General features: G+C 33.4%; 6 protein-coding genes across 11 annotated transcripts; 4 read left to right on the top strand and 2 right to left on the bottom strand.

The window, feature by feature from the left end:
- Window positions 1-3,879: 3,879 nt before the first annotated feature.
- LOC114877482 (kinesin-like protein KIF9) lies at window positions 3,880-6,835 on the bottom strand. Of its 4 annotated transcripts, none has more exons than XM_046287126.1 (9): window positions 6,277-6,835; window positions 5,977-6,128; window positions 5,752-5,903; window positions 5,541-5,634; window positions 5,277-5,453; window positions 5,001-5,186; window positions 4,662-4,879; window positions 4,042-4,561; window positions 3,880-3,952 (listed from the first exon to the last, which is right to left on the bottom strand). In XM_046287126.1, exons 1-8 carry the CDS (start codon window positions 6,368-6,370, stop codon window positions 4,177-4,179), a joined length of 1,458 nt encoding a protein of 485 aa, XP_046143082.1. In that variant the 5' UTR covers window positions 6,371-6,835; the 3' UTR covers window positions 3,880-3,952; window positions 4,042-4,176. The 4 variants fall into 4 exon arrangements, with proteins under 4 accessions (XP_046143082.1, XP_046143081.1, XP_046143083.1 ...); XM_046287125.1 differs by having other exon boundaries at window positions 3,885-3,979; XM_046287127.1 differs by lacking the exon at window positions 5,541-5,634 and having other exon boundaries at window positions 3,885-3,979; window positions 5,277-5,448.
- Window positions 6,836-6,987: 152 nt separating this feature from the next.
- LOC114877488 (AN1-type zinc finger protein 1-like) lies at window positions 6,988-8,055 on the top strand. Its single transcript, XM_029190139.2, has 3 exons — window positions 6,988-7,077; window positions 7,151-7,583; window positions 7,654-8,055. Exons 2-3 carry the CDS (start codon window positions 7,158-7,160, stop codon window positions 8,032-8,034), a joined length of 807 nt encoding a protein of 268 aa, XP_029045972.2. The 5' UTR covers window positions 6,988-7,077; window positions 7,151-7,157; the 3' UTR covers window positions 8,035-8,055.
- A 40-nt stretch (window positions 8,056-8,095) lies between these two features.
- On the bottom strand, window positions 8,096-11,148 carry LOC114877487 (tetraspanin-33-like). Of its 2 annotated transcripts, XM_029190138.2 has the most exons (6): window positions 11,042-11,148; window positions 10,518-10,971; window positions 10,193-10,396; window positions 9,949-10,122; window positions 9,735-9,866; window positions 8,096-9,654 (listed from the first exon to the last, which is right to left on the bottom strand). In XM_029190138.2, the coding sequence occupies exons 2-6, from the start codon at window positions 10,605-10,607 to the stop codon at window positions 9,418-9,420; spliced, it is 837 nt and encodes a 278-aa protein (XP_029045971.1). In that variant the 5' UTR covers window positions 10,608-10,971; window positions 11,042-11,148; the 3' UTR covers window positions 8,096-9,417. The 2 variants fall into 2 exon arrangements, with proteins under 2 accessions (XP_029045971.1, XP_029045970.1); XM_029190137.2 differs by having other exon boundaries at window positions 10,518-11,102.
- A 137-nt stretch (window positions 11,149-11,285) lies between these two features.
- On the top strand, window positions 11,286-15,535 carry LOC114877480 (bromodomain-containing protein 8-like). The gene is made up of 3 exons (XM_029190126.2): window positions 11,286-11,507; window positions 11,850-14,938; window positions 15,032-15,535. The coding sequence occupies exons 1-3, from the start codon at window positions 11,489-11,491 to the stop codon at window positions 15,206-15,208; spliced, it is 3,285 nt and encodes a 1,094-aa protein (XP_029045959.2). The 5' UTR covers window positions 11,286-11,488; the 3' UTR covers window positions 15,209-15,535.
- A 77-nt stretch (window positions 15,536-15,612) lies between these two features.
- On the top strand, window positions 15,613-16,622 carry LOC114877492. 2 transcript variants are annotated; one of them, XM_029190145.1, is made up of 3 exons: window positions 15,613-15,878; window positions 15,943-16,162; window positions 16,543-16,622. In XM_029190145.1, exons 1-3 carry the CDS (start codon window positions 15,717-15,719, stop codon window positions 16,551-16,553), a joined length of 393 nt encoding a protein of 130 aa, XP_029045978.1. In that variant the 5' UTR covers window positions 15,613-15,716; the 3' UTR covers window positions 16,554-16,622. The 2 variants fall into 2 exon arrangements, with proteins under 2 accessions (XP_029045978.1, XP_029045979.1); XM_029190146.2 differs by lacking the exon at window positions 16,543-16,622 and adding an exon at window positions 16,240-16,306.
- LOC114877484 (heparanase-like) lies at window positions 16,418-19,049 on the top strand. Its single transcript, XM_029190133.2, has 6 exons — window positions 16,418-16,676; window positions 16,915-17,222; window positions 17,295-17,544; window positions 17,616-17,975; window positions 18,060-18,498; window positions 18,573-19,049. Exons 1-6 carry the CDS (start codon window positions 16,610-16,612, stop codon window positions 18,733-18,735), a joined length of 1,587 nt encoding a protein of 528 aa, XP_029045966.1. The 5' UTR covers window positions 16,418-16,609; the 3' UTR covers window positions 18,736-19,049.
- The last annotated feature ends 115 nt before the right edge of the window (window positions 19,050-19,164 follow it).

Here is a 19,164-nt window from a genome sequence, read left to right on the forward strand (position 1 = left end):
ATTTTTTGAACTAAAATCTCGATGTCCAATCAGCGCCACCTGGTTTCGGAAAAAGGAACTAAATCATGCACAATTTCTGGCCCTCTCGCGGCAAAAATCTGAACTAAAATCTCGATGTCGAATCAGCGCCACCTGGTTTTGGAAAAAGGAACTAAATCATGCACAATTTTTGGCCCTCTGGCGGCAAAAATGTGAACTAAAATCTCGATGTCGAATCAGCGCCACCTGGTTTTGGAAAAAGGAACTAAATCATGCACAATTTTTGGCCCTCTGGCGGCAAAAATGTGAACTAAAATCTCGATGTCGAATCAGCGCCACCTGGTTTTGAAAAAAGGAACTAAATCATGCACAATTTTTGGCCCTCTGGCGGCAAAAATGTGAACTAAAATCTCGATGTCGAATCAGCGCCACCTGGTTTTGGAAAAAGGAACTAAATCATGCACAATTTTTGGCCCTCTCGCGGCAAAAATGTGAACTAAAATCTCGATGTCGAATCAGCGCCACCTGGTTTTGGAAAAAGGAACTAAATCATACACGATTTTTGGCCCTCTCGCGGCAAAAATGTGAACTAAAATCTCGATGTCGAATCAGCTCCCTCTGGTGGCGAAAAGAGGAACTAACTTACCTTTACTTACCGTTACTCGAAGCAGTCTTTATAATATATTTATTATAAGGGATGCAGAGATGTAAGGAACGTAGGGATGAAAGGAATGTAGGGATGATAAGAATGTAGGGATGTAAGGGATGAAGAGATGTAAGGAATGTACGGATGAAGACATGTAAGGAATGTAGGGATGAAGACATGTAAGGAATGTAGGGATGAAGACATGTAAGGAATGTAGGGAAGAAATGAATGCAGGGATGTAACGGAACGGGGGTGTAAAGGAATTCCGCAGGGGTCCGGGGCTGGGGCCCCGGTCACCACTGCACGCAGCCTGAGGAGTGCCGGCATCGGGTGTGGCCCCCGTTGTCGGCGGAGTTTGGCAAATGGCGGAGGGTCAAAGGACCCTCACTACCGCCCTAGTGCAGGCCACCGTGGTGGTTTTAGTGGGTAAAAATCCCACACTACCTCCGGCCCCTCCCCAGGGGGGCTGAAGGTGTCTTTCTGAAGATTTCCACCACGCTAAAAAAAAAAAAAAAAAAAAAAAAAAGGTATCTAAGGGTCGCAGGAATATAAGGAATGCTGGGATAGAAGGAATGCAGGGATGGAAGGGATACTGAGATGTCCTTGGCCTATAATGAGGGATAAATAACTGGAAAAAGTAAAATAAATGGGGTCCTCGGCTGAGACCCGGAAGAGGAATATGTTCATAAATGTTATTCCCTTTCAATGAGGTTATTTAATAAGCAAAAAAAAATAGTTGAAGTAAATTAAACAAATTCTGGAAAAAACTTATACTGGTTGTGCCCTCTTCAGACGGACCTGATAATATCTAGGGGTGCTAAGGACCCCCCTAGGCCTGTAGCGCCCTCTGTGTACCGACCCGAAATCATATTGGGGTATTAAGAACCCCGAAATGCCAGCGACTATCTTTGCATACCAATAATATAGCATCCGGGGTACCAGGGACCCCGAAGCACCAGTGACTCTCTCTGCATACCGACATATCATCTTGGGGTGTCAGGAACCCCGAAGCACCGCTGGCACTGTTTGCATACCTAAATTTTGACATTCGGGGTGTCAGGGACCCCGAAGCACCGATGATAATACGGGGTATCTGAGACCCCGAGGTACCGATAACGCTGCATACCGACGTGACATCATATTGGGGTGTCAAGAACCCCAAGGCATCTGTGACGCTGTTTGCATACCGACATTTTGGCACCCGGGGTGTCAGGGACCCCGAAGCACCGATTATGCTCTTTGCTTACCGACACTGCGGCGCTCGGGGTATCTGAGACCCCGAGGTACCGGTGACGCTGCATACCGATACTATGCCATCGGGGTGTTAGAGACCCCATGCAAGTAGCGAAATATAAGACCTAAAAACGAACAAATCTCGAAATTCACTTGTTCGGAATAGTGATGGGTACGACCGGATCTAGCGAAATATTAGATCTAAAAACGAACAAATCGTGAAACTCACTTGTTCGAGGTAGTGATGGGTACGACTCATTTATTTACATTTTATAATATTATTTATTATAAAACAAACTTGTAAATAATTAAAAAATTATTCACTCACAAACAATGAAAATGATACATTTGTAAATCACAAACGATTTCCAATCAATTACACTTATCAATTATCACAAAATCTGTTTATTATACAAAATTACTAAGAAGTTTCGGCTCACATCATGATTGAAATAAAATGGCTAATTACAAAAGAACTAATTTGTCACAAACGTTAAAAATATACTCACAATCAATTACAAAACGATTTACAAACGAAATACACTAAGAAAAATTAAAAATAATCATATTTTATTATTCCTTCCGGCTAGCTTCATGTAGGTGCATACCGACAATATGGTATCCGGGGTGTCAGGGACCCCGTTGCACCTGCGACACCCTGCATACCGACAATATGGTATCCGGGGTATCAAGAACCCCTAGATAATGAGTCCTCGAAAGCAAAAGCGATAAATTATCGAGTAGTTTCCGCCGTTTTTGAATAGATGACGCTAGTGTCGTAAAAACTAATTAGTTTACGATTTGCATACACTCTTTGGTAAATTTCATTACAGTTTTTGATTGCCATTGTTACTTTTATAATGAATTAATCTGTACGAATATCGTGATAAGATTTACAATATCAGTAAAATATGTAGCTTGAAATGTATTTATTCTGTTACATCTACATTAAACTTCAGTATCTATTGCTATAAATTATATATTTTTTATCATGTTTATAATTAATCCGCCTTCACGTTCGGTTAGAATTGAAATGCACTTTCGTCGATTTTGCCGTGTCCTAATATCGGTAAATTCTTACATTAGAAATAACTTGGGATAAATGAAAGTATTTAAATTTACCTCAATCTTGCGAAACATTCCGCGTTGGTACTTGTTGAATTTTCGTCGTATTATTTCCAGGGATTCTTGATCGATAGGTGCCAATAACATTTTCATGGGTTTATCGGTGTGACATAATAACAGATCCATTGTTTTACAGTATTCACGAAACCCTAATTCTAACTCCGAACACAAATCAGCTTGTTGCTCAAATAATTTATCAATCTCTTCTTGTTCTTGTTCGACTTTTTCCTCTAAATTTACTAGCACTTTTTGGTGACACAGAACATCTCGATGGATGATCTTTTCAATTTCCGGAACTTCGTGCTTCCTTTCGTTGCAAATTTCTCTCTCCATAATGTATCGAATTTGCTGATGTTTACTCAATTTATCCTGTATGTTCTCCAAATTCCTTTTTGCCTAAAAAGAGTCACCAAAAAATTAGTAGAAATTCAAAATAAAGTATTTCATTATCAATCGCACTGTACCTGAAAGTATTTTTCAATCGTGTTTGAGAATTTATGTCGAACTACAAACAGTGTTTTCTCAATTCTATCCAACTTCTCCTTCATTCTCCCATACTCCTTCTTTTCTTTCAGAAAACGGTCGAACATTTGTCGAACCTTTTTCAATAATAATATACATATAGATATAAGTAAAAACAAAAGGCAGGATGCATCATGATAAACCATGTAAGTACTCATACCTGTGAAACATGAATTTTATGAATTTCATCCTTTCTTGAATTCTTCCGAATTTTCAGCGTTTCGTTAGTACCAACTTCTTCTTCATCATCTTCTTCTTCTTCTTCTTCTACCTCCTCTTCTTCTGTATAAGGACCCAAAGTCATACCTACTTTGTGTTTTGTACTTAGTATTCCATATTAGAACAATTATTTTATACGCATAATTGATTAAGCTTACCAGAGTCATTTAAGCTTCCAACTTTTTTGTATGTTTCTTTTGAAGACTGTTCGATTTCTTGTATACTCTTCTGGTCATCGGCAAGTAAAATGCTTTCCTTCATTTATTAAATATATTAATGCGAATCAATTATACGAATAAAATATACGATAAAAATACCTTAGGTAATGTTGATAACGCACTAATCTGCGTGATACTTCTCGTAAGATTCTCGTATGTCTCTTTCAACTTTTCAACTTCGAGCTCCTTTGCAATTAATCTATCGATTCAATCATTTGAAACTTGAATCTTAATTTATACTACATATAGCGAAGAATATGAACACCTGTTGTATAAATCCTTGATACTCTTCAACAATATTTCAGCCTGAGACACGCTGAACAATGTGAAATCCGAAATGTTGCCGTTCAAAAAATTAACGACACTTCGATTGATTTGTTCCATTCGTGATTCAGAGATATTCATCAGATGTTCTTGCTGAAGGAACAAGTCGTTTATCATCAATTCCTTCTTCAAAGCGTTAACTTGATCCTGAAGTCTGTGTAACAATAAATCTGGCTGGTGTTTCACGTTTTCTCGTACTCTGACCGATTTGAATTTCGCGATTTTTGCTGTCAATTTTAAAGTGGACAATGTGATATTCAAATCCTCTTCCTTGATTCGAACGTGAGATATGAATCTATTTAATACGTACGTGAAATTATTTAATCATCAACGAATACATGCATACATACATACATAAAATTTGATCGATAATCGTAAATTCTAGTTCTAGTCACCGAATTATAGATGAAACTGAAAAAGCATTGCCCAGGATCTTTAACAAATTACTGGAACGTATCAGAGTACTAGCAGATATTCTTCCTGCTGATAGATACGAGAAAAATTGCTCTAGCTGAGTTTTCGTTAAATTAGCTATACCAACGTCTGTAGCGGCTTTCCAACAATTACTACTTTTTCCTACTGTTCCTGTACCAGCCATTTCAACGATATGCATCTATAAAAACAAGTTGTAACAATGAAATCTCTAAATCGTAGTGAAACGCGATAATTAACAACGTTGCAAAGGTTGGCTGACAAATAATGCAAAATTTACCAATGGAAGTATATACACATACTTTGGCCGTGGTTACAGTACCCCAAGATGTAATTAAGCTGATGTTAGACACATGGAAAGTAATCAGAGCAGTGGCCAAATGGGACACAGGATACGTCGAACCTTTTACGCTCGATCTTCGAACTTCTCCTTCGAAAACCTTTCGAAGAGCCTCCTCTGCGTTCTCCACCATTACCACAGATATATCCTACAATTTTTGGTTTTATCTTTATCATTTATCCAGATTAAATTCATACGGAATGCTTTTTTTCAATGGTACAATATATCGTGGCAACACCTTGAAAGGATCTCTATCATTTATCCTAACTCTATTTTCTTCGTAAGTTAACAGGTCTTTCGCTTCTCTTCCATGCAACTCGACGTAACTCACGCAATACTGTATCTTGTTACTTTTCTTCTTACGTCGTTTCTCAGCAAACATCTGAGATATTAGTCGTGCTATCAGCCCTCTGTGCTGAGAAAAGAAACGTAATCATTCGATTCAAGGTGTGTTTGAAGGGAACTGTATTAAAAAAATAACAAGCCATTCATAGAATCATACTTCCCAATTGTTTCTCAGACCGCTAATAGTGAAGCTCTTCCCGGAGCCTGTTTGTCCGTAGCCCATTAAAATGCAATTTACTCCATCTAACATTCTTAAATTTGTAATCCCTTCAATTTTTGCTGTTTAATCGGAAATTAATTCGCTACTGTTCAAGACTTCTTCAGCCGTGAAGTCTTCAACAGTGATAACCCCTAAATATGAGCTTTACTTTGGCACAAGATCTTCCGTTGAAACACGATAGACCTCTTCTTGGGAGGAATCGTGAAATATGTCATCAACTTGAAAACACCAGTAAGATGGTTCTTTCGATGTGGCGATTCGGTTCGATTGCATTTCTTGCAAACATCTTATGTATATTTTCTAAATAACGAATAAAGATACTCGATTTAATAACGAGAACGTTCTTCGATCATTTCACTCATCCGATCATTACCTTCCGTTCCGTGTCAATCTTTGCACAAGATTCACACAACTTCTCGAATGGGAAAACCCTGACGAAGATTTTTATGTTCTTCTGATTGATATCCGCATCATCGTTATTCGTCATGTTCAAAAAATTCATCAAATCTATTCCGCAACGCGTGTCTGTAGGTTTTTACAATAATAATTGCGCGAAGTTATGAGAGATCTTAACGGGGTTTTCTTAGATGTTCAATTTTTTCTTTCTTTTTTCTTTTTTCCTCTTTTTTTTTTAACGAATAAGTTTCTACTTTTTTTAATATGTTATACGTACATTTTGCAGGATTTGTTAATGTAATTTTTGGTAAACAGAATGTATGTACATATTTATATATATAGTGGTAGCCACCCTCAAGCACGCTCGACATCCTTCTAGGGAAAATGGCGGTCTAAACCGGCGAAGATGAATGTGTCCCCATTACCTTTCCCGGTTCGGAAAAATGGGATGCATTTTTGCATCCGGGTGGCGTTCTTTAGGGACTTTACCCTCCCTTTTTCTCCAACGAACTCTGTCGGCCACGCGCCTAGGGGGTTGGGACTACGGCCAACACTCTCCCGCGCAATTTTGAAACTTCTTTATGCTTACGCTAATCGCTCTTTTATTCTTTCTTTCGCTTTGCCCGTTACATTTACTCTCTTATGCTTTTGCATTACTTTTAATTCTCGCTCGCTCCTTTACATTCCCCTTTTAGTCGCCTCTTACGACAGGCAGGAGTTACCGTGGCCGTATTCTATTCCCCACGAGCCACAGGGGGCCCACCGGGTATGATACCACAAGCATTTACTTGGTGATATTACTGTTTTTATTATTATTATTGCTAAGTTTTTTGCAGAATGGACAGTCAAGTGTGTGGAGACGGTCGATTATTAGATTTAATTGATGAAGCTTGGCACAAAGAACGCTTACCTATCGACGATATTGTAGTGCCAATAGCAGAATTACCCGATCCTGAAAGTGACAATGGTGATTCTCACATGACGTTAAAAGAATTAGAACAAAAATGGAATAATTTGGCTTTAGGATCTCTCAGTGAGAATCATTTACATTCCCCAACACCATCGCATAATTAAACAAGTATGTAATTATTTATAGCATTCGGAATACTTACATAACCAAGATTTGTTTTTTTACATTGTCATTATTACAGATTAAAAATGGAGTTTCCAGGTATCGGGGAAAGATGTTCAATAAAAGATTGTAAACAATTGAACTTTTTACCATTTCAATGCGATCATTGTCATGATGTATTTTGCAAGGAACATTTTCATGTTGGTGCTCATAGCTGTTCAAATTTTCATGAAAATATTGTACATAATAAAGTAAAAGTATCAAGTTATATATGTTCCAATGAATCTTGTAAGGAAACTTCACCCATTGAAATGCAGTGCGTTAAATGTAAGCAACATTATTGCTTACAGCATAGATATCATGGCTGTATAGAATACACTAACGAGGAAAAGACAACAAAATTAAAAAAATGGCAAATACCAAAGAAACAGTTTGCAGAAGCAAAAGCTGTAGTAGATCAAGAAATTTCAAACAGTTTGAAGAAGTCTAAAAATGTTGCAATGGCCAATAAAGTATGTTCTAATATTCAGATAATTTATAATACAAAATGATTTATATTTAACTGAAATATTATTTAAACAGGTACGACTTATGCGTGTGAAAGGTTCTGCTGTTGGTCCTAAAAATATACCAGCAAATGAACGTTGTTATTTCCTTGTGTATCCACCAACCACGGTATCTAATAAACATATAAAACCATCAAAGGGTATTTATGTAAACATAAACTGGGTATATGGAAAAGTTATAGATTCAATATCTGATACATTAAAAATTTCTAATAACAATTCTACACCAGGTGTTAATAAGTTACAGCTATTCCATCATTCAACTGGTACATTAATTTGTAATGAAATGGATATACCTCTTAAAAAATTGATTGAAAACTCTGAAATTATTGATGGACAAAGTGTTATTTTAGAATACTCAAATGGTACGGTTCTAGATACTTCTTTATATAAATAAATATGTTTATAGTAGATAATATTAACTGTTTACTTCTTATTCTAAGCTTAAATACTATAAGTATTGTATATGTATAATTTATTGATAGCTGTAAGAACACATTTTTAGAATAATATTTGTTTATTACAAACTAGATAGTTTCATATGTTAGTTTTACATTTACTCTTGATAAAAAGATCCGCAGATGCATTATATATGCACTTAATAAACAAATAATTTATACCAGATTATTGTCAGGTTTTTCCCAAATAAAAATGATATTTCGGCTTTGGCACTGGACGTTTTTTCATCTTGTGTACTCGAGTTACACTAATATAACATAAAGTAATTAACAATATAGATTCGTAAATAACTATATGCCTATTGACATTTTTATAGTATCATTGTACAAATACTAAATAAAATAAATACATAGCAAAAGAGATTCCAAGTTAAACTATTCCAGAAATGTGCGCGTTTTAATTATACGGTTATTTATTTTCATATGTCAAATAATTGTTATTTTAATACATAATAAGAAGAAATTCTTATTACTTAAATAAGAAAATAATACACAACATATTGAAATGTTTGTATAATAAATATACTGAAAACAGAAAATATTGATGTAAAAAAGTACTAACCTCTGACAGTTCATAGCTACTCCAAAAATTATTTTAATGCTGTTATAAGTCTTTTGTAGGACATTTAAAGGCTTAAATTTCTTAATACTTATAGTACTATTACATACACTGTGCGAATGACGTCTTCAAAATTCTTATGCAAAACTGCCAGCATATGAAATTTAATATTATACAAGTACATATTTTCTAAACGAATTATAAATATGAAAACATTGTATATTATTACAGAATCAATTTATCCAGAATATATATTTATCATTATATATATCTAACTGATAATATCAAATCAAAAATTTGTTTCCTTATATGCAAGTAGTTTGTGCAATTAAATTGATGTATAATTAATCATAAGGATTGAACAATATCTAATTTTCAATACTTCCTCTGAAGTTAGTGAATTGTGTACAATTTAAAAAAGAAAATAGACGAGTACCTATATTAATAACGACAAAATTTGTCGATGCCAATGTATAATAGATTGGAAACAAAAAGCGGCAATAATTACAAAAATAGTGTCATGCATGAAAGGAAATAAAAACTAACCTTTGTCTAAATATAAATGAAAATAATTTTTGAAGTAAAGAACGCATCTAATTAAAGAAAGGATGCAAAGTATGTATACAGAGATCGCGAAGACAACAAGTAATGTCATACGAACATTTAAATTTGTTTCTGTATCCTGGCCTCTCGTTCGGCCACTGGCCACCTGCCTGCTATTAGGGGAATGTATCTGGTAGCGGTAGGTGGCCTGAAGTCAAGCTCAGGAATGCCAGCGAGACTTTTGCAATTCAATTTGACCTTCTAACGTTTTTGCAAGATAAATGACAAATAATTGGCTAAGAGCTATACCCAAAGCGATACCAGCTATTGTATACAAGTTACGTTCTGCCCAACTTCTCACAATTTCAATGCAACCACTAGTCCACACTTTCTTGCCTGCTTCAGACACTGGTAACATTTGTACCTTATAACCACACATTATATTCACAAGACCACTCTACAAATTCAAATGATATCATTATTTTCTTTTCTTAAAATTATTTTAAAAATATTGTTTATAATAGAAGTAATACTTACCGATATGTCTGTAGCATTAATACAACAAGAAAATGGTACACCACAGCGTTCTACGCTTGGACTGGAGCAGTTAAAGTATTCATTTTTTCCCCAGTCCAAATAACCTTCTTGACTTAAACCACAACATCTAAACTGTTCATGAAAATGGAAATACAATTAATATTACTAATCTTAAAAATATTTTAACAAATATTTTTTTAATATAATTTCTTACTTCTTGTTGTCCAAAATCAATAAAATTTTGTAAATCAGGATCCTCACGATACGTCTGTATGATTTTATCTGTAAACGATTCTTCCAATAGCGATTGCAGTGTATGTGGGAATACAAATCCAACAATTGCTATACCCATTTCAAGAAGAAAGAACACCAGTAAACACAATGAATACTGTAATAAACAATTGCTATATACTTTGTTGATGAACTGCTAAATGTATATTTTAAACTATGATACTAACAAACTTGAGAAGACATGTATTTTCACGCAATGCTCCAACACATCCTGCGAAACTGACAACAAAGACTACTCCTCCTGCTATAACCATTACAAGTGAAATATTTAGCACTACATCGTATACATTCTCCACTCTAACTGAACCAGTTGCTTGCCACTTGTCCACAAATGCATATAAACCCACTCCAATTAGAAGACCACCAAACAACTGTATAAAGAACATTAACTTGTTTAGGACAACTTCTTATTAGTTATACACTTATCTTCTAATTATAACAATAATAATATAGATAAAAATTACAGATTAGAATCACAAAATATTTGCTTACCCAAAAAATAAAATTGAGCAGAAATATCATGTATTTTACACATGAACTAACATAAGTAAAATTGTTTGTCCGTCTCCGATTGTTCATCATTGTAAAGTAAAAGCAATTTTGGGAGATGTTAAATGATATATTTACTTATATACAATTAACACAAGAAATCTGCACTTTCAATTATATATATACACACACACAAGTTACAGCAATTGCATTACTAATCGAATAGTTTCATGTACTCAAGGCATATTCATTCTCTCTTCATTTAATCGTCGACAAATTATGTTCGATAACTTATGTATTAAAACGGCAGTATAATACACCATACTTTGACAGTTTACTTTGTATCCGCCATTATATTTCTGTTTCTCGTATTCCTCAGTTCCAACAGTGATTGTAGTCACTGGTTCCAAGTTCCAAGCCAAGTTTAAAATCAGCTGTCCATGTATATTTCGTGTTTCTATAGAGTGTATGAGTGTATGCATGTGTATTTGCAGTGACTAGACATATGTATGTAAGTATGTAAGTACCTTTGTTTTCGAGGGGTCATGATTTAGGGAGTCCCAGACACCCCCAGATGAGATCAGCCAAGGCTGAGCTCGAGACACTGACTGACAATGAGTAATGGAGTATTGTTTTTGATATCAAAGTAATCTGTTATTACCATCAAAGTGCGTTAGACTGTTGTAGTACGAAATATTTCTGATTTTTATAAGCGGGGTATTTCTCCCCAGAATGGCGCTTTGTAGGGTGATTTTTATATTAGGATAAAGCAGATGGCGTTCGTTCTCCAGGCACAAATTCACGACCCTTTGAGAACAAAGGCATGTCCAGTCTTCTACTATCTGTGATTATCTGTAGTCATTGGTATTTGATAGCTCCAACGTGAAAAGTTATAAACAAATTTGTAACAGTGAATTTGTTTTATATTTCTGTGGATATACATTAAGAAACAAATAAAATTTTTCGTTGAAAACATGACGTCGGTGCAAGACAGTAAGTTTACCACTTATTTATTAATGTTTGTAATTTAGAGGTTAAGAGATTAAAATTATTAAATGTTGGTGTATACCTTTTACATTTATATAAAGTATAATATACAGTAACGTAACATTATAAATGTATTATTTTAATAATTAGTATTATTGTATTTTACCATTTATGTTTTTATGCATATATTAGTCAACAACGTTTCCTAACCTATACAATGTAAACAATAAATTGGTAGTTGAAAGTATTAACATAATCAATACATTCTTTGAAGCAGTATTAAGAACATTGATCAGATAAATTTTTATTTGTTTTATATTTTCTAATTGTTATACAATTTATTTACAGGATTAAGATTAAAACGATCTTATGATACCTGGAGTACCCGTGAACAGTTATGTTTAGCTTCTAGCGTATTAAAGTCAGGAGATCAAAATTGGATGAGCGTATCAAGATCCCTGAAAGCGTTTGTTGAAAAAGAAACATTAAGACCACCCGATTGGTTTTCTCAAAAGTCTTGTGCAATTCAGTATGCACATTTGTTGGAAAATGCAGATACTCCTAAGAGAAAAAAAAGAGAAAGCGGAGAAACAACAGGTGAATCAATAGTTAGGAGATTAACACAAGAAAGAATAGCAGAATTAGGACAAATATTAGCTTTTCAAAGGGATGAATATCAACAGCTTAAAGCTGAAATAAACATGTTAAAATCTGGAGCAATAACAGAAGACAAATTACAAAAAATGTGGCTTGCCATTGAACAAGAAGAACGGGAACAAGAACAAAAAGCAAGAGCACATTCTGCATGGTTAGCAAAGAGACAACAGAAACAGGAATTAAATTTACAGCAAGGAGTATCTGTCATCAATCAGCGTAAATCTACAGAACATACAGTAGAAATTCAAGAAACAACAGAAACAGTAGATGAGGATGAAAAGAAAAGTAGAGGAGGAAGATCACCATTGTTGACAAGTTTATTAAAATCTCCGAGTCCAACAACACAAATTCAAACTTCAACTACCACAGGGCAAGTAAGCTCTCCTACAATTACGAGTTTACTTGGCTCTAGTCCTAAAGTACCAAATTCTCAACTAACACAAAATGTATCACCCCAATTACATCAATTGGTTTCTTCTGCAATTTCAAATGTACCACCGGAACGACCATCAGTTGGTGCGCCAACCTTATCCATGTTGTTAGAAATGCCTGCTAATACACAACGTGGTCCTCTACCTAATTTACAATCAGCTTCTACCATTGTATCTCAACAAAATGTGCCTCCTGAAATTCAAAATCTTCAACCGCAATCTGTTCATCAAATAACAGTTCAAAATGAAGCACCTGTACCTGCTCAGACACTTACAATTAATGCACCAAATATTCCAGTCACAGAAAGTATGGTACAGATAATAGATCATATAGATGATGTAATACGTAAAGATATAATGGCAGATGTAATAGATAAAGATGAAATTAATGAAATCATTGGAGATATAGAAGAACTGATAAAAGAAGAAATAACTGGAAGTCCACAAACATTAGATACAGCTGCAACTACAATAAATACCATTACTGTACCTCAAATTCACGAAGTACCAGTAGTAACAGAGAGACCAGAACCTAGAGATGTAGATGAAGTTGTATCGCTTTCTAATTCACCAGAAAGTGAAATGGCTATTGAAGAAATTGATTCTAGTACATCAAATATTGCAGAAATTATAGGTACAGTTGCTATTGAACCACAAGAACCTAAAATTCTTGCAGCTGAAATATCTGAAACTATAACAAATCCATCTGAAGAAGTAAAATCCGAGGAGAGCACATGCGACGAAAGATTAAACGAAGAACTTGTGTCTGAACTAGAGGCTAACGATGGTGAAAACAGCAAAGATACTACATTAAAAGAGAAACAAATGGTTGATGGATTTGATACCATGGATACAACTTCAAATGTGGAAGCTGAAGAAAGTGATTCAAAAACGCCTATAAAAGAGATGATGGATAATGTAGGAGAAGATGAAATAGAAGAAGACGAAGATGAAGATGAAGAAGAAGAAGAAGAAGAAGAGGAAGAAGAAGAAGAAGAAGAAGAAGATGAAGAAGAAGAAGAAGAAGACGATGAAGAAGAAGAAGAAGAAGCAGAAGAAGAAGAAACAGAACTGATTATACAAGAGTCTAAGGGATCACCTCGTACCAAACTACAAAGAGAATCTTCTGAAGAGCTAGAAAATAAAGGTAACATGGAATTAGATCAGTTAGAAATGCATCTTGCTAAAATTACAGGTGAACAGCAAGATGTGCCATCAGCTGAAGTTGTTAGCGTTTCATCTGAGGTAACAAATGATCTTCCCAGCACTGAAGATACCGAAAAGTCGCAAGATATTAGTTTAATTTTAGAAGATGATGAAAGTACGCATAGTTCAGATGACAAGAAAAAAGTAACAGAAGAACACATTATAGAGAACACTGTAGAAAGTACAGAATCAATTGAATCATTTAAAGAGGAACCTATAATTGTAGTAAAAGAGAAAACTATTATAGAAGTAAGCGAAGAATCGCCAGAAAAATCTCAAGAAGAACAAACAGAAGAAGCTTTAGAATTTTATACAGAAGAATTCAAGAAAGAAGATACAAAAGATTCTTCAGAAGATACAACAAGTTCTATACTACAAGATATAGAAATTAAAGAAGAAGAGATAGAAGAAACAGCAGTTGTAGAAGATTCTACTCAGTTGGTATCTCCAGAAGAATTAGAAACCTCAAAACAAGAATCTGCAGAATCTGTTAAAACTGAACCTGATGTTTCCAATATTAAACAAGAAGAAACTACACTTGAAGAACCTAAAGTAGAAGAATCTAAAATTCAATTGGAGCCTACCCTTATGTTGGAAGTAAAAAGAGAAGAAATTCAGGTAAAGGAAGAAAAAGAAGATAAAAAAAATGTGGATAGCGAACACATAAAAAAGGAGCCAGAATCTATAACAAGCGTTGGAGAAGACACTGTTGAATTAGACGAAGAAGAATCGTCGCTAAGCAAGTTGAGCGGAGGACGTGCCATGAAAACTTATTCTAAAAAACAGAATGTTTCTATTGATAGTGAACCTGAAAATGAAGGAACAGGCGAAGGTGCAGACTATAGAGCATGGAAGAAAGCAGTCATGTTAGTTTATAATAGACTTGCTACACACAAGTATGCATCTGTATTTTTAAGACCTATCACAGAAGACCAAGCACCTGGATATCATTCAGTTATCTTTAGACCCATGGATTTATCAACTATTAAGAAAAATATTGACAATGGCACTATCAGATCTACGATGCATTTTCAACGTGATGTTATGTTAATGTTTCAAAATGCTATCATGTATAATAAACATGATACATTTATTTATAAAATGGCAGTTTCGATGCAAGAAGAATGTTTACAACACATGCAGGTAAAAATTTTAAGTACATGTTTAATGTACAATTATTATTTATAGTAAGTATTCGATTATATTCATTTTTTCTCCTTTTTTTTTTTTGCACAGATATTAGTGCAAGTTACAGGAGAGGGAACACTTAGAAGAGAAACAAGAACTGCAGCAAGTAGCAGTAGCGAAGCCAGTGAAACTAGTATTAAAAGAAAAAGAAGTCACATTACACCAAGTCCACATGATACTGACAGTCCACGCTCAAAAAAACGTAGAAAATCAGAAAATGATTAAGCTCTTTGGTCTGTGCATACATATACATAAAATGTGATATATTAAAGTTCATGAGAACTTTATTGGAAGAGTGAAAGAAGGGATAAATCTATCCTGTTGGTATTGAAGGACAATGCTGAACATAAAAGATATTTAAATTGTATAAAATGCATACACAAATTTTATATTTAATTTTTTAAAATTCATTTGATTTCATTTCTTTCTTTAACACATTACTGTGACAACATAATAAATGTACAATGAACAAACAAACAGTGATTTGTTACACATTCTTTTAAGATGTAAGACTGTCAAAATTTTACATAAAAATAAATTCTTAATAACAAGTGTTCTGCTATTATATATAAAAAAAAAAAAAAACTACCATTTATTCCAAATGGCTCTTTCAAGCATTTAACTTTTGAACATGGAAAATATATGTAAAAGAAATTGACCAGTATAGTGAATCTAATACAAATAAACAGGAACTTCTATGTAACATTTTGTAGCTATTCAAGTTAAATTCATAATGGGTTATTACGCTAGTGGTGATACACGAAAAATGACACAAAGTTCTGAAGATGATGAAGGTTATCAAAACCAATTACCTTATACTATATCAGTTAGATCATTAAATCAATCAAATGTCAGAGATAAACCATATTTTACATTGGGAAGTTCTGAAAAAGTTGTAAGTTGTTTCTATTAAAATCATATTTATAATATTTTTCTCTTTTAACAAGTTAACATTTAAGTCAATACCAATGTCATCGATATCGGACGATACTGATCGTCCGTTTTGGGGTGAAGATGAATTAAGTGGTTCCGAATCAACGCAACAATTAAATAAAAAACAGAAACGTCGGTACACTTTATCTCATCGTAATCGTATTGCAGTACACAAAAGTCGTTCTTCGCTATTTCAGTCATCAAGTTCTAGTTTAAATTCAATATCTGAAGAAATCTCATCAGGAGGTACGTATATATGTATATATATATATATTAGTTTATTAACAAATATATTAAATAGTAACATTACAATTATAAATCAGATATGTAATTTTAATTATTGCAGTTTACGAGCCGGAAAGATATGATAAACTTACGAGTCGGATTAAAGTAAAGCAACTAAAACAGTCTAGTCATAAAATTGTAAAAAGAAAAATATGGACAAAAAAAACGAAACTTCTTTTCTAATTGATATCTTAAAAGTATTTATTCATAATGTGAAAAGTTTGAAGTTTCATTTTCAAAGTGCATTTGACTCTGATATGAATTTACGTCTATCTATTGTTAATGTTTGTTATACCTGGAAATTTCATAGGTATTTGCTAAGCATATCTGTTTTCTGTTAGGAATCAAGTAAGGGTATTTCGCAAGATATTTTGAAGAATTTAAACAGCTTGAAAAAGTTCTGAAATCATGAGCTACCTCATACCAAATGATCGATTTAAACATCAGTATGATAAGCTGAATGAAATTCGAATTCGTAAGTTATTTAATTAAATTAACTAATAATACTTTAACACGTTTTCTAAAATAGAAAAATTTAATTTGCTTTTATGAATACGTATATTTAGAATTAACATTACCAGTACGTAAAAGTACTTACATATACATATAGGTATGGCGGTGCATTAATATTACAGCCATATTGTATCTTTTACATCGAAACATTTGAAATTTGAATTTCAAACATGTATTTACAATCTATTTTTCAATTTCAGGATCAACCATTTTTGGTTTGATTCTAATGGGCTTTTGTATAATATTTTTAATATTATCAGCCTGGAACTTAAATAATACAATAAATGAAACAGTTGATGCTCAATATGTATTTTACTTAAATGCAGAACGCCCACTTATACGTACAGTATCAGACAAGTTTTTGTCGTTTGGAATTGATACATCTCAACTTCGTGATATGAAAAGTCTTCCCATTGTAAATGAAAAATTTATTAATTTAGCTCGGCATCTTGCACCTGCTTACGTTCGAATAGGTGGTACATCCGCGGATTGCTTATTTTTTAATCAGGTTGGTGTATGAATATAATATTGATAGATTATTCATTAATTAAATACTAATGTATGAAAGTTATTCGACTAGACAACAACAGAAATAACTTCGGAACAAATAATTAGCGCAGTGGATGATCAAGATATAAGTAATTTCACGATCAATAACATACATTTCGAAAATTTGTACAACTTTGCAATAAGGTCAAAGTTGCGAATGATCTTTGATCTGAATGTATTAATTAGAAATCCAAATAATTCCTGGGATAATACTAATGCTAAGAGTATAATCTCATTTGCTAAAGAAAAAAATATGAAGTTGGATTGGCAATTAGGAAATGGTACAATTTCATTTCATAATTATGCCTTATTTACCAAGTTTTTAATTGTATTCTATTATATATCATTTCAGAACCCAATTCTTTTCATCATGTATTCAATAGAACTGTTACTGCAATTCAACTTGCAAATGATTATTATCAATTAAGGAAACTGTTAAATGAAGCAGGATACGATGAAAGTCTTCTTGTGGGTCCAGAAATAAATCATGTAGGGGAACCCAATTTCATGGGAGAGCATTATGCAGAAATATTTTTGGAAAATGATAAAGACAGTGTAAATTATGTTACTTGGCATCAATATTACCTTAATGGAAGGGAAGCTAGGGTAATTGATTTTATAAATGTTTCAACCTTTAATTATTTGTCGCAACAAATTGAATCTATGAAGAAAGCAATTCAATTGTCAGGAAAAAATATCTCAATGTGGTTATGTATGTAATTTTGTATTTCTATGTACGATGTAAATATCTTTTGTATAAAAAAGTAGGGAAATAAAAACATCACGTTACTTGTAGCTGAAACTAGTACAGCTTATGGTGGAGGTGCTCCAGGATTATCGGATAGATTTGTAGCTGGCTTTCTATGGCTTGATAAATTGGGATACAGTGCTAATGCAGGATTGAATGTTGTTACCAGACAATCATTGTTTGGTGGAGATTATGCTATGATTGGACCTGATCTTCAACCAAATCCTGATTGGTGGCTTAGCGTAGTTTATAAGCAGTTTGTATCAAACAAGGTTTTAGAATTAGCAACAAACAATTTTGGTCGTCTACGACTTTATGCACATTGTACTCCTGAAAAAGCATTGATCAGTAAAGTTCCAGCAATTACAATATATGGAATAAATATAGATGAAATTCCTATTGGTATTACCATTCAAGGAATTCCTGTACTTCATAAAAATGCCAAAGCATTTTTATATGCGCTTACTTCAGACAAGCTACAGTCAAGGTAATGATAATTATTTAATATTATTTAACTAATAAATTATGTAAGACACTTTATTTTATCCCGTTTATTTTTAGAGATATAAAAATGAATGGAAAAATATTACAATTACAACCTAATGGAAATTTACCACCCTTTAGACCAATCATATTGGAACTTGCACAAGTAATTACTTTACCCCCTTATTCTATGGTATTCATTGTAATACACGATACAAAAGTTTCAGCATGTAATGTATAGGTAATGTACAATGAATCCATTCGCTTATATGCTTTTTTTTATATCAGACATTTTTCTATTTATTAAACATTGATAATATATCTTCATAAAACATATTTTTATAATCTTTCACCAAAGAACGAAAAATGACTAATAAAAGAATTTAAATATATTAAAAAACCTGTTAAAACATTTTATACATATATATGTGTGTGTGTTTGAGTTTATACGTATATTATAAATATATATATGTATATGTAAATGACTACATTCACAGCATTTAATGTATATAATTTGTTACGGTGATTACATAATATACTATGCAGAGAATGTCACATGGTGATATCCCCCCCCCCCCCATAAACTTTATGCTCTTTCCAGTAGTAGTGTGTTTTTCATTGTTGTAAAACAAAATATACTTACAAATTATAAACTATATCTTGTTACAAA

Source organism: Osmia bicornis, chromosome 9, assembly GCF_907164935.1.
Source record: "Osmia bicornis bicornis chromosome 9, iOsmBic2.1, whole genome shotgun sequence".
NCBI classification, from domain to species: domain Eukaryota; kingdom Metazoa; phylum Arthropoda; class Insecta; order Hymenoptera; family Megachilidae; genus Osmia; species Osmia bicornis.